The sequence below is a fragment of the Nannospalax galili genome, unplaced genomic scaffold (assembly GCF_000622305.1).
Source record: "Nannospalax galili isolate Female #2095 unplaced genomic scaffold, S.galili_v1.0 scaffold892, whole genome shotgun sequence".
Lineage (NCBI taxonomy): Eukaryota > Metazoa > Chordata > Mammalia > Rodentia > Spalacidae > Nannospalax > Nannospalax galili.
Genome location: NW_008333311.1, coordinates 4,023,992 through 4,038,136, shown reverse-complemented (window position 1 = coordinate 4,038,136; position 14,145 = coordinate 4,023,992). Strand labels below are relative to the sequence as shown.

The 14,145-nt window shown below is 37.7% G+C and overlaps 1 protein-coding gene across 1 annotated transcript in view; it reads left to right on the top strand.

Annotated features, from left to right (window-relative positions):
* Itga4 (integrin subunit alpha 4) overlaps positions 1 to 14,145 on the top strand; it is a 92,938-nt gene that overhangs the window by 68,194 nt on the left and 10,599 nt on the right. The window contains exons 18-25 of the mRNA XM_029561053.1: positions 1,406 to 1,556; positions 2,909 to 3,004; positions 3,663 to 3,742; positions 4,104 to 4,193; positions 7,233 to 7,323; positions 9,844 to 9,951; positions 10,840 to 10,965; positions 12,150 to 12,269. Of these exons, the coding sequence (XP_029416913.1) occupies positions 1,406 to 1,556; positions 2,909 to 3,004; positions 3,663 to 3,742; positions 4,104 to 4,193; positions 7,233 to 7,323; positions 9,844 to 9,951; positions 10,840 to 10,965; positions 12,150 to 12,269 (862 nt within the window). The remainder of the gene's footprint in view (positions 1 to 1,405; positions 1,557 to 2,908; positions 3,005 to 3,662; positions 3,743 to 4,103; positions 4,194 to 7,232; positions 7,324 to 9,843; positions 9,952 to 10,839; positions 10,966 to 12,149; positions 12,270 to 14,145) is intronic.

Sequence of the window (14,145 nt, the reverse complement as noted above, 5' to 3'; positions counted from 1 at the left end):
CCCCCCTCCCTTAATCTAACCCAATTTTTATCCATATCTCCCTTCTTAAGGTCTGTTGACTACTATTCTTCTCCTTCAGATTTCATTTTTAAAAAGATCTTTAGAATACGCACTCTGCATAATCAGAATAACAGGAAACCAAAGAACAGCATGCTTTTACACCCCAGGCAAAAGTGGATCCCTTTTAGTTTCCCAGAGTTGTTCATTCATAAATCTTTCCCACATATTTATAATAGTCATTTACATGTACTTAGAACTCTACCCTTTAATTTTTGTAATGCAGAGAGAAGCATTTGAACTATATATGTCATGAGGACACAACATAAATAACTGATTTATTGTATGGAGATTTTCAGTTGTTCTCAGTGATTTATGTATGTTCAAGTAGTGTTTAAAACCAGGAATCCTGAGACATGTTCTCAAGCTGTCCTTTTACAACTTTTGTCTTTAGACTGTTTCCACCTGATTGCTTTGGGTCATATCCTTCTCTAATTTAAAGTAAATTTTTTCTAATGTTTTAATTACTAGATGACATATCTAATGGAGAAAGTTTATAAAATCATACCACACTGTAACTGAAAGGTTTTTATATGCCTGGATATAAATCATGTTGTGCCGTGGAGAAATGTCCAATTGCTTTGGAGGTTTAGAACATACTAGGTATAGCTTCAAGAAAGTTCCTTCTGCTTTAAGTCCTTCATGTTGAAACATTCTAAGGATTTCATACAGTGTGCTTGACCTAAATTGTCACCCAATAGTAATTCTCCTTCTATTACAGATGGGGTGCCAAGTTAACTGAAACCGCTTAGCTTACACTCCTAAAGTCTGTGCTCATAGGTCTAGCTCTCCAGTGATCTTTGTTTGAAGTTCATACTCCTGGCCCAGTTTTTGGTAGAGGCAGCCAGTCACCTACCTCAGAAACTCAGTCTAGCCCAGAAGATTTAGTGGTCACAGTGGTCCTTGCCCACGCTTTCTTTACTTCCACTGAAACATCCCCCATGCTTTCTCATTCCCCCTTTCTGTTTCCCTCTTCTGATCTTTTGGTTTGGGCAACAGCAAGTTCATTGTGTATTCAGAGATTGAAAGACAATGTTACAAAATAACGAGGAAAAATGTGAACATTGCAAAGCTTGGCAAAAAAAAAAGAGTAAAACAGAAGATTATTTTACTATAATTAAAAATCAAACTTAAAACAATAAATATCAACTTTTCTTTGGTAACGGCTAATTGAACTTGTCTGAAACATGAGAAACTGAGTTCTTTTAAAAAGGATTTAAACCTGCTTGTATGAGCTCATCCTGTGGTTGTTTTTCTAATTAACACTTCCCATTCATGAATATTATATATACAGATGTGGGATTTGTATTTCCTAACTAAGAACTAAAGAATATTACTTAACTTCTAGGCCATACGAAAATAAAACCTACCTTGCTGTTGGGAAAATGAAGACATTAATGCTAAATGTGACCGTGTTCAATGCTGGAGATGACGCTTATGAAACAAGTCTGCATGTCCAGCTCCCTGCTGGCCTTTACTTCATAAAGATCTTAGACCTGGTAAGCACTGAAACCACAGTAGTAAAATGTACTCAGGTTTCAAAACAAATATAAGTGGCATATTGACTCCATTGATTGTCAACAATTGGAGCATACGTCTGATATTTAGGTATCATTCAGTATCCACTTATTGCGAGATGTTCCAGCCCATTGCTCTATAAGACAGGTTCCTTAGGATCTAACTTGAAAAGTGTCAGCTTTGTCCGCCTGGTGTTAGAAGTAAAGAACTGCCTGGGTACCACTACTTTAATACTTGTCACATGTTTTTAAGACACTATGATCATGTTCCTCTTGAAACAATGTTGTTCCTCCATGCCAAATACCCAGGATTACTGCTCTTTATTTTCAGTTCAGATTCTCAGCCCTCTTCTATTTCTGAACCAGCAGCCTTCTACCTGTCCTGAAATCCTGCAAGCTAGGTCCTACGCTGTCCTTTGACCAAAAGGAGTACTTATAGACATTGTGTTACCACTGTATCTCAGTTATGGGCACTTTAATCCATCAGTGAGGTGTTAGTAAGACTGAGTTGTGAAGAGAAGTACTTCTGTTGCATTTGCCTTTGAGATCTCTCTGTGCTTTAGGTGATTATTCTTGGTGATCACCTCTTCATGCCAAGGGCTTTTGAGAGAGACCTTTACTGCTTACAAGTAGCCACTCACTACTTTGTCTAGATCATTGAGAATTTACTTCAAAAGGAAGAGGAGAAACTCCAATTATGCAGAGAATGTATTTTGATATATACCTATTAGTATTACAATTACTGTGATTAAATACTTTAAAGACATTTTCACATATACCAAACAGAATGAAATATGGACCTATGGATTCCCTGCACCATGATGTTTCAAGGAATTAGATTTTAAATTAAATGGGAAACAGGAGAGCTACACATCTAGGAGTACTTACACAGATGTTAGAATAAAATATTTCATATATGCATACATTTGTAACATTCAGATTTCTACTCACTAGCCCCAAACTAAACAGAGAAATGGTCTCCTAGGAAAGTATTTCTGGAATGGTTTTCTTTTTAAAAACCATCCCATATTTTTAAGTCCACTGACCGTTAGTGGAGTAGGAATCAGACATGACTAGCCACTGAATACATTTTTCACATTGACTCACTTAAAAAATATGTGATTTTTTTTTCTGCTGAATTTGCTTTGCAGCCAAACAATTTTCCCATTTTCTTGTTTAAAACTATATCAAACAATTCTGTTTTAGTGTTACTTAATATGTAAAATGTTTTGCTCTAAATAGAATTAAAACAACAACAACAACAAAAAAAAATCCCTAAACATGTTATCTTATTCCCTTCCTTCTAAAACCAACTGCTTCATTTTTTCTTTTAGGAAGACAAACAAATGAACTGTGAAGTAGCAGACAGCTCTGGCTTAGTCCAGCTTGCCTGCAGCCTTGGTTATATATATGTAGATCGTCTCTCAAGGGTAAGTAAGCATTTATAGTGTTTATGATTTTTTAAATTTACTAATATGAATATATTTTTCTACTTTTACTTTATGGTGCATTCAAAAATGTCTTTGTGAACTAGTTTTGAAGCTAAGTGATACAATGAAAGCAAAGCTAACTTGTCCTGAAATCTTTGAGCTTTGTGTTTATATTCTTGGCAATGTTCACTATTTAAGGGGGGGATGGGGAATGTGTTTATGTCAAGATGGGCGAGTGAACCTGTCAATCAGAATTCTATTTGCCTGTTTATTCTTTCCCAACACTCCCCCCACCCCACCCCAGGTGGCCCTGTCTGCCAGGCATGTTACCTCTGCTACACAAAAAGGTGTTTTTGGCAAGAGTCCTCAGCCAAGTTGTTAAAGCATCTCTAATTTTGTCCGTCTGGGCCTTCCTGTCTTTACATTCAGAGAAGGCTTTGTCTCTGAGTGTGATGTGTGAAAATGCTTGTGCTTTAAAATTGCCTCAAACCCAATAGATTTTGTGTTTTATTGCCAAGTGAGGGGTAGCTTATGCCTTTAGAATATTAAATTCTGTGTTCCTTAGGAAACAACAACAACAAAAATTATTAAGGAAAACTAAAATTCAGAAACAATGTATTTTAGGTTTAAAACTGGGTCTTTCTTTTCTGTTTTCCAGATAGATGTTAGCTTTCTCCTGGATGTGAGCTCACTCAGCAGAGCCGATGAAGACCTCAACATCACAGTGCACGCCTCCTGGTATCGTTCACTGTAAAAAAATAAAAATAAAAAAAAATTCCTAGTTGAAATGCACACCCATATTTTGAGGAGAGCTTTAATGAAGCTGTGTTCCATTAATTATATAAAATCATTTCTTTTACACAATCTGTAACAGAAAATCTCTCTAGCATTAGAAGCAAATGGCAACAGCGTAAATATGTAGAACAAATTTCTATCAGTCCTATCCTCAAACCATCACACTATCACATCTCTTTTTATTCCTACTCCTCCCAAAATTATTAAATGAATCTCTGTTAGGCACACATAGTTTGCAGTACATTCTCTCTGAAGGTGATTTTTGTTCTTGATGGATTCTAATGAATGGTTTGTGTTTCTCTAGTGAAAATGAAAATGAAATGGACAAAGCAAAGGACAACAAAGTGACATTAGCAATACCTCTAAGGTACGAGGTTATGCTGACTGTGCATGGGTAAGTAGATATACAGGCCTCTGGATTAGAGAGGATTTTCATGGCTATTCCTCCTATTAATGAAATAAGTGTGTTTGAACATGTTTAAGTGGAAAGGATACTGTGTCTGCAATCACCACAGTGTGCAGCTTCTTGATTAGTGGTTCATTATTTTAATCCACTCTATAATCAGCACTGATACTACATCAAACTCATGGCCAGCTGGTGAAGATTTCATACTGGAAGAGTCCCAATAAGCTTCTAGCAGGCCATAGTCAGCCTTTCGGTTGCAACCCAAGGGCACAGAGTTATGCAGTGTGCAGCTTGCAGCCTCCTACCCAGTGACCATAGCAGGGGTCAAGTTCAAAGGGGTGTACTCTTGGCTAAATGATCAATCTCCAGAGCCCACATCTACCTATGTGTCAGATAATGGAGACGTGAGAGCTGGATGCGAGGTGTCTTGGTCTATTATTTTTCAAAAAAAAACAAAAAATGGGTTCCATGCTTGGCACAGTGGTGCATGCCTTTTATCCCAGCACTTGAGAGGCAGAGGTAGGTGGATCTCTGTGAGTTCAAGCCCAGCCTGGTCTACCTAGTGAGTTCCAGGCCAGCTGGGGCTACAGAAAAGAATTCAGATGGACTCTTTCACTGGGCTTACTCCAGGTTACAAGATATATGATGGAAAATATTGTTTTGAAATTTCTTATTTTTCACTGTGGGGCTTTGCTGTTAATGTCAACTAGAATGGCAGCTTCAGTACTTCAGAACTGAGTTAGGGTTGTCAGTGTGAAGATTGGTTTCCATTGGATAGGAACTGAGATGTATCCCAAATACAGATTTTCTCTTTGCCACTTACTGATAACATCTGCCAGCTAATAAAGATGTAAGGTCCCAATTCTTCTAAAACAGTTTCTAGTCCACTAATGTATATTAAAATAGGTAATACAGGAAAGCCCAAACTTCATAGGAAATTTCTCTAGGAGGTCCAACTTCTAAACTTAGTCAGATAGTTACAGTGACTGATAATTTTCAAAATATTTTGCTTCCTTTGATGATGGTATGCTATGTCCAAAATTAAAATGCTTTTGTGTTTGGTGTGTAGCTTGGGAGAGTACTTGGCTAAGCACATGTAAGGTTTTTGGTTCAGTCCCCAGTACCGACATCCCCATCCCAAGGATCAGTCAAGTATTCTGTCAGCATGTTGTTATCAATCTTTTAAACAACAGTAGTCTGGGATGTAACCATAAACCTGCCTGTCCATATAATTAAAAAGATTATTGAAATACTCCACAGTAGTCTGTCTGCTGCCCTTTTAAGTGCAGGTGTTGCTCTTACCCACTGTTCTGTGCGCTCTGCTTTGCACAATTGGTATGCAAGACCATGGTAAGAACTCCCTTGACTATGTTTGAAGTATTACAAAAGGCAACTTCTTAATCTATGCATTTTGGGGAGTTTTGAAATTTTACTCCCTGAAAAAGGAACTGTTGTGAGAGTTGGAAACTCTGCACCTATATGTATATATTTATATTTTAGCAATAAAGCATGGACTGAGAATGCACTGAAAAAAAATTTATGTGTATGAGTGTATTGTTTGTATGTGTATGAGTGCACCCATGTCCACAGTGGTCAGAAGAAGATATCAGACCCCCTGAAACTGGGGTTAAGGACAGTTGTTAGCTGCCATGTGGGTGCTGGGAGCTGAACCTGGGTCCTCTGCAAGAGCAGTCTAAGAGCAGTGGCTCTTAGCTACTGAGCCATCTCTGCAGCCCCTCACTTTGTTGATTTTTGTGATTTTAGTAATTTCTTAGTGGATCCTCCTCTGATTCAAAATGCATGCAGGAAGAATGAAAGAGGAACAGAAAACCTACAAAAATGGTTTCTGTGGCCATTATCACGGGTATTAGTCTGCATTTAAAACATGGTTTTGTTTTGTTGTCTTTGTTTTTGTTTTAAGACAGAGTCTCTTGCTGTAGTCTAGGCTGGCCTGGAACTTGTATAGACCAGGCTGACCTTGAAATTTTGGTGCTTTCAAGTTCTGCCTCCAGAATATTAGAATTACAGATATGTGTCAACATGCCCTACTACAATGGCAGTTTAAAAACACTAGAAGATATGAAATACAGAACAAAATGGACAAATGAGCTTTTGCTGTAGTTCTAAGTATAAACCACCTCCACCCATCATTTGAACCACTCATGAAGAAGGCATCTACTTACATAAACATAAAATGTCAGTGTCTGAAACTGATGGAACTGAGTATCAGTTGTGTGGGGCAGGGGAACAGAGGTCATCTCAGAAAACAGTCTCTGAGAGTCAGTGAGAAGGGAGTCAAAGGTGATGCATGTCTCCTGGGTTGAATACCTACCTGCTTCTCCTCATCACTTTTTTCAGGATCAGTGTCCTCCTCTTTCCATTTTTCACATATTATTTGGGATAAAGAATGTTCTACAACTATTAAATTGTGCAAGTCTGTACCATTTGCGTATTTCTAAACTGTTCTGTTTCATGGGTCCCTGATGAGGAATTATCTATTATTCTCTGCCAATTATGAGCGACTTATGAAGTAGGGCCTGACCCAGATGTTTCCTAGTGTTTGTGCTGACCATACATTTGCCTAATCACAGGTTCAAAAAGCAATAAACTTGTATTCTAATAAAAACCTTTACCATACAAATAAGTGTTTGCTTGTTCACCAGACTTGAGGTTCATCATTACAGAGTCATCAGAAAATAATAATCAGGTCAGTTTGAGCTAAAGCTGTGTGAATTGTTTTAGGGCTGAAAAAGAATGAGTGGTCAGTAGATTCTTTTGGGTTTAGATTTTAGTAGATTCTAGTAGATTCAGCCAGGCATGCGTGGGAAATCTAAGGAAGGGATGTTGGTGACAGTAACCATTATCATGCAGGTCTTCTCATTTCATTAGGTATTAAAGTTTTTATCTAATCAAGAAACCAAAAGTATTCTGAGGTGCCTCCTAAGGATGCCATACTCCATCTATAGAGAAAGACTTTGTATCTCATCAAGCAGGACAATACATTAAATTTTACTCTGTTCCTGTCAGGTATGTGAATCCAACTTCTTTTGTGTATGGATCCAGTGAGGAAAATGAGCCAGAAACATGCATGGCAGAGAAAATGAACTTCACTTTCCACGTAAGCAAAGTTGTTTGTGTTGATATTTGTAACAAGTGAAAAGGACGCTACTTGTTCTAGTTTGCCTTCAGTCGCTGTGATAAAAACACTGACCAAAACCACCTCAGGGAGGCAAGGGTTTATCTGGCTTACAAGCACAGTCCATCAAGAGAAACCAAAGCAGAAACTCAGAGCAGGAACCTGGAACACAGACCATGGAGTGCTGCTTACTGGCTTGCTCCCCTGGCCCATGCTCTTCCTGCTTTCATATACAATACAGAACCATCTACCCAGGGGTGGCACCACTCACAGTGGGCTGGGCTCTTCCATATCACTCAACAATCAAGAAGATGCCCCACAGTCATAACCACAGGCCAATCCAATGGAGAAAATTTCTCAAGTGAGGGTCCTTCTAACCAGGCATGACAAGTTGAGAACTAAAGCTATCCAGCACAACTGATACCTTGCTTCAAGGGAATTCCCATCTCTGTAGTGTCTTTCAGCCTCAGTGACTGTGGCTGGTTTCAGGGACTGCTGTGCTAACCCCTTCCTTGAAGCAGGCTGCTGTTTCTCTTTTCCCACATTTCCTTATTAGACCTGGAGCACCTGAAACAGGCAGGGTTTGTCATCTTTTGAATCTTCTTGAAGTGTATTCAAGACAGTCAAACCAAAGGGATACATCAGAGATAAAGGGATAAATTGGAGAATTATACAAGCTCTTTAATAGCTCTGGCATTATCAAGGAAGCTCTTACCTGCCCTTTCTCCATGATCGATATGGTTAATCTGCCTTCGAGGCCACGGGATTATGACTGGGAACAAACACTTCATCTATATTTAATAGCCATTTTTAAATTTAAAAAATACTATCATAATAGAGAAGTATAAATATACTGATGTAAAACATAGCTTAAAAACTTAACTGCTAAGTTGAAGTAGCGGTTGTATCACAGATCTTAAGAAATAATATCTACAAAAAGATCTTTCTAATCAAAAGCACTATCTAAATATTTTCAGAGTTGTATAATAATGTATAGGATGTGAGTCTTGGAGTAGGTATGACATTTTAAAACATAATTCAAAATGAATATGAGAAGCACTTACAGGAGCTATCCAAAACGTAAATTCCTAGGGCCTGCTCCATATCTGTGGAAGAAAATGACCCTGAAATCCCATCAGTTCTGTTTCCCTGTGATTTTTATTATATCACTTTTGTTACGTCACTTTATATTTCAATGAATGTTGAAAAAATTTTGCCTTCTACTTTGAATATCTAAAAAATACTCACCAGAACTCAGCAGGGGGTTTGCTTTGCTAAACTAAAACAGAGATCAAGCTGGATTCTAGGGGTCCTATTTATTAATTTGCAGTTGATACTTAAATATGTTGCAATTAAAGTACAATCAGTGGTGTGAGTTAGACTGGAGAACGTTGCAGTCCGAAGGTGTGGGGCGTCTGTTCCAGCACATAGGTGTCCTTGGAGGTCTGACTGCTGTTAAGGATGAGAGATGGCGCATGATTGCTTGTCTGTAGCTCTGGGCGCTGCTGGTAGCCATGCCGGTGTTGTCTTCTTCCACTACTAGTGCTGCTGTGTCTTGGCACTTACTCAGCACCAAGCCTAGGGACTCTTGCTCTTCCCCATGTCACATGTGTTCAGATTACTGCAGGTCCCGTAGCCACCCTTTCATCCAGGTGTTGTGGTACATCTTAATTTTTTCTATTGGTTTTATCATTAAGTCCGTGACTAAGCAAAATTCTGGCCCAATATCCTCTTCTTTCAGAGATCTGTTAATCCCTACATTTATCAAAAGTTATGAAATATTATCCTCTTAGGTGACTTATGAAGAGGCATTAATAACCTCTTGTTTTATTTTCTTGAAACCAAGTAATATACCATTTCCCAATTTTCTGAATGCATTAGCATCATAATTACCCTGAATAAAAACACATTTTTATTCACTTACCACTGATGATTATCTTCTCAGCAGGAGTGATTTTGTGAAAATATTATAGAATTTAGAAATAGAATACCAAGAGTTCAACTCTTAATTTTCTGACTTTGATCTTGAGCATCTCATGAATACCCTTCAGCATTGTCATTATCTTATTGGGTGAATGATAAAGTGTTGGTCCACCTCACAGGACAGTCTTTTAAAGTATATACTGTTGCATGTACTTGAATGTTGATGATATCTCTTTGGTTTTGTATGCTAATATTTTGTGTGTGTGTAGCAGACTCTCATGTCGCCAGGCTGGCCTCAAACTTGTAGCTCAATGATGTGTCCTGCTTAGGACTGTTTCTGTAATAAAACTGCTGCCAGGACTGAGCTAAAAAAATTACTAAAACAGCTAGAAATCCGAGTTTTAAATGATTGAACTTTAAAATTTCTGACTATGGATAGTCTGTCTCTTTTGTGGTATCTGCTACCCCCCTCCCCTACACACACCACCATCACTTTGGCTCTTGAATGTTCACCTGAAAGCTCAGTGATTTCTGTAAACGTTGGAAAAATATTTTTAAACTAGTTTCTTTCTTTATCAGGTTATCAACACTGGCATTAGCATGGCTCCAAATGTTAGTGTGGAAATAATGGTGCCAAATTCTTTTCTCCCTCAAACTGATAAGTTGTTCAACATTTTGGATGTTCAGGTAAAAATATATTCCCTCTATCTAACCGTTACTGTGTGTTAAAGACCAAATAAGTGATAATCCTTTATTCTAAATAATATTGCAGAGCTAGACATGTCTGCTTACTTATTACAGTGATACTCAAAGCTGTGAATTCCCCATGCATCATGCATTAACTGAGTGTATCTTGAATTTTAGACAATGTTTCAGAACCCTAGACCAGAAGTGGGACCTATGTATTGCTTTATATAATCAGAAAACTTTGTTCTGTGATCTTTATTAATTATTTAGCTTAGATCATTTTCTTTGGGACATGGACCTACGGAAGTAATTTAGTTTGTAGACTATCTCATAAAGCTTGAGGCCACTGTTGCACGATCAGGAAGGACAGCACTTTATAAGGAAGCAACATTTTAATCAGTTCTTATACTGATTTTCTCATATTGGTTCATCAAAAATATTTTTACTTCCTAGTATCAAGAAATAGCTATTACCAGAAAATCTATTAAGTAAATTTGAAATCTCAAAAAAATTATTTGAATTTTAGATTTAGATGGAAGGAATATAATTATATCATTTCATTTTGTGAAGTTTATTTTGTTTTGTGACTACAAAGAAATATTAAATTCAGGCTAATGTTTATATGTCACTTCTCTTTCCACATTTCTATAAAGTTAGCATGTTGTCAGCTATAGTGGTAGGAACCACCAGAGTTTTGTTGGGGTTTTATTCGAGATTTTGCTACAGAGATTTAATTTTTCCTAAATAATTGTTAAAAATACTTTCAGAATTTCAGAGATGCTGAATGTAATTTTAGAAAAACTAAGCTTCTAGAACTTTGAAAACCATGTTGTGTCTGTTCTCTCCAAAGATGAGAGGTAACCTTTTTCTTGCTTTCTGTCTTTATAGACAACTACTGGGCATTGCCACTTTAAACCTTATGAACGAGAGTGTACATCTGTGCAGCAAAGGGGTGCAGCGGGGACCTTGACGGACATACTCAAATTCTTGTCAAAGACGGATAAAAGACTTTTGGTAGGTTCCCAGCCTTCAGGTTGGAGTTTCTGTTTTCCTACAGATAACTAAGACACGTAAAACAGATCCAGCGGGTTCCAGATGACAGATGAGTGGTAAGAGAGAACAAATTTGGGTAATATCCCACATGCAAGGAACAAGCATGTCTGAGTGCTGATGTGGACCCAAGATTAATTCTCAGTTTCAGCATCTAACAAATGCTCCCATGTGCCAGAACCTTCCCACTGCTGAGTCACCCAGGAAGCGTCTATGGCAGGAAATTAATTCTCGATTTTCTCATTTGAGCAAATTAATGAGAGAAACTGGAAAAGCAATTGCCATCAAAAGGCTCATGGTGTATAACAAATACAGAACATGCAACTTAGCAAGGCTCTGACCAGGAAACTTTCTTTTTATTGTGCCCCAGAAGGTTAAGTTACTAAGAATGACAGAACATGTGCTGCAATTTGAGCACATTGTTATCATTTAATAAAACAAAAAATATTTGTTTTATTTAAAGCAAAATGATTTTTAACTGACACTAAGAATAGCACATGCCTATGTTTGCTAAAAGGACAGTTTCCTAAATGACACTAATATTAAAAAAATATTTAGTTACATTTATTTGTGTGTGTATGTGTATGCACCCATGTAGGATGGTGTATATGTGGAGGTTAAAGGACAACTTGCAAGGGGTGATTCTCTCCTTCCACCATGTGGGTCCTGGAGATTTGAACTCAAGTCTTCAGGTTTCACAGCAAGTGCTTTTACCTGTGGAGCCCACTTGCTGGTTCATTAAGGAGATTTTTAATTTATATAAAATATTTTTAACTTAAAATTTTATTGTTAATTTGTGTATGTGCAAAAGAGAATGAGAGTGTGCCACGATGCATACCTGGAGGTCAGATGGCAACCTAGGGCGTACATCCTCATCTTCCACCTTGTTTGAGACAGACCCTCTTTGTTGCTGCCAGCCCCATTCGATAGCATAGCTGGCACTTGAAAATTCTCTTGTCTCTGCCTCCCATCTCATGGTAGGAACTCTGGAATCACAAGCACGTGCTTCTGTGTGGGTTCAGGGATTCGAGCTCAGATCTTCACACTTGCATGGTTAGCACTTTAGCTACTGGACTATCTCTTGAGCTCCCATTTTTTAAAAAAAAATGTGTACAGTTTTAATGTGGTGCTTTTGTATTCTTTTCAAGTACTGCATGAAAGCTGATATACACTGTTTAAATTTCTTATGTAATTTGGGGAAAATGGAAAGTGGAAAAGAAGCCAGTGTTCACATTCATTTGGAAGGTCGGCCATCCATCTTAGAAATGGTAAGTCTAAAATATATGGGTAGCTTTGTGTTGTGGATAACTTGACACAGAATCTATAAACTCAGCCTTTTTACATAGACAGAATGGCATAAAAGCATCCAACAAATTATAAAGATAGGAATACAATTTTGGAAGAAAGCTCAAATCTTATTTCTATTTATTACATCAGCTGGCAGAGATCTAAGCTATAGAATAATTAGGTTCAGTTTAGAAAACATGAAAGTGTCTATGAACCTTAATTAAATTGAATTAACTACTTTTAACATTTCATGTGACCTTAAAGTTTGTTCTATGCTGTGTTAAATCAACCTTAAAAATCTAATGACTAAAAAATAAAACTAAGAAGTGAAATAAAAATTTGATTAAAAAAAATCAAACTGAAACATCAAAATTTATCAGTTAAACCTGGGTATAGTGGCTCAGGCCTGTAATCTCAGGAGGATCACAAGTTCGTGTCATCCTCGACTACATAGTGAGTTCAAGATCACCCTGAGCCACATCAGACCCTGTCACAAAAACAATTTAAGAACTATAACAAAATTCAATAGTAAAAATATACTTTTAAAATAATGAACTTTGAAAATTTAAATTAAAGAATAATTCAAAGCACCCTGGATTTTTACCTGTGAAAGTGTGTGTGTTTTTATGGAGAACTTTTAGATGAAGCTAGTTTTAGCTGAAGTCGCTTTTCACTTTCCTCATCTGGACAGTGGATAATATCAGTCAATGGGGTTGCAGATTAAATGAGATGAATTTTGTTCACTTTTATTAGCAGTCCACAATACATATGAAGCCAAAAGAAATGGCAGCTATTAGATTTTGAGTAGAATTTTTAAATTACCACACAGTGATCAAAAGGAATATTCATCAGACAGACAAGGAGACATGTCCATCCACTTTGGTTTCAACTGTGCTGAAAAGTCATGGGACCCACAGCAAGCCATTCAACCTTGATATCTGCATCTAATACTTTCCAGGTTTCTCACAGTGGTACTAGCAACATTTTAGACAGAAATTTCCTTGTAGTCAGAGGCCATCATACACTTTTCAGGGCATTTCCCAGTGCCTACCCACCAAGTAGTTAACATCCCCACAGCCAAGGACGCCTCCAGACTTTGCATGACATCCCTAGGGGATCAGCCCTCCATGAGGAAAGACATTGCTCTAGATCAAGGTGAACTTTGCAATTTCCAGCTCTAAAAATGTTGAATAAACTTCACACACTAGGTTTTAGCTTTGTAGGTCACCAACCCCATTAAGAATCTAGAGACTAGGAATGGGGTATACTCACTTGGAAAGCATACACAGAGCCCTGGGTTGAACCCTTAGTACCACATACACTAGATAAGGTGAAAGACTAGAAGGCACTTGGCAGGTGGAGGCAGGAAGATTAGAAATTCAAGGTCATTCTGAGCTACATAGAGAGTTGAAAGCCAGCCTGGGCTACATGAGATCTTGTCTCAAAACATAGTAAAGGTTCTAGAGACTATATTTTCATTCCCTCCCTTATAAATGCACAAGTGAATATATATTTGAAATATTCATAGAATCTATAAAGCTCATCTACAGGTCCCCAAGCTTCATGGATTCTGAGTTATAGGGGCCCTTCTTTAAATTCTAAAGCTCTGCATTCATCCAGTCTATAATTGAATTTCATTATAGTTAGTAGAGTATGTTTCCCTAAGACACTAAGTTGGATGCATATATTTCATTTAGAAAGAAGTGAAAATAATAGAGCTGGGCTTGGTAGGGCACACCTTGAATCCCAGCACTCAGGAGGCAAAGGCAGGCGAATCTCTGTGAGTTCAAGGACAGCCTGGTCTATATAGTGAGTTCCAGGCCACAGCTGGGGCTACAACGAGACCGTATCTCAAAA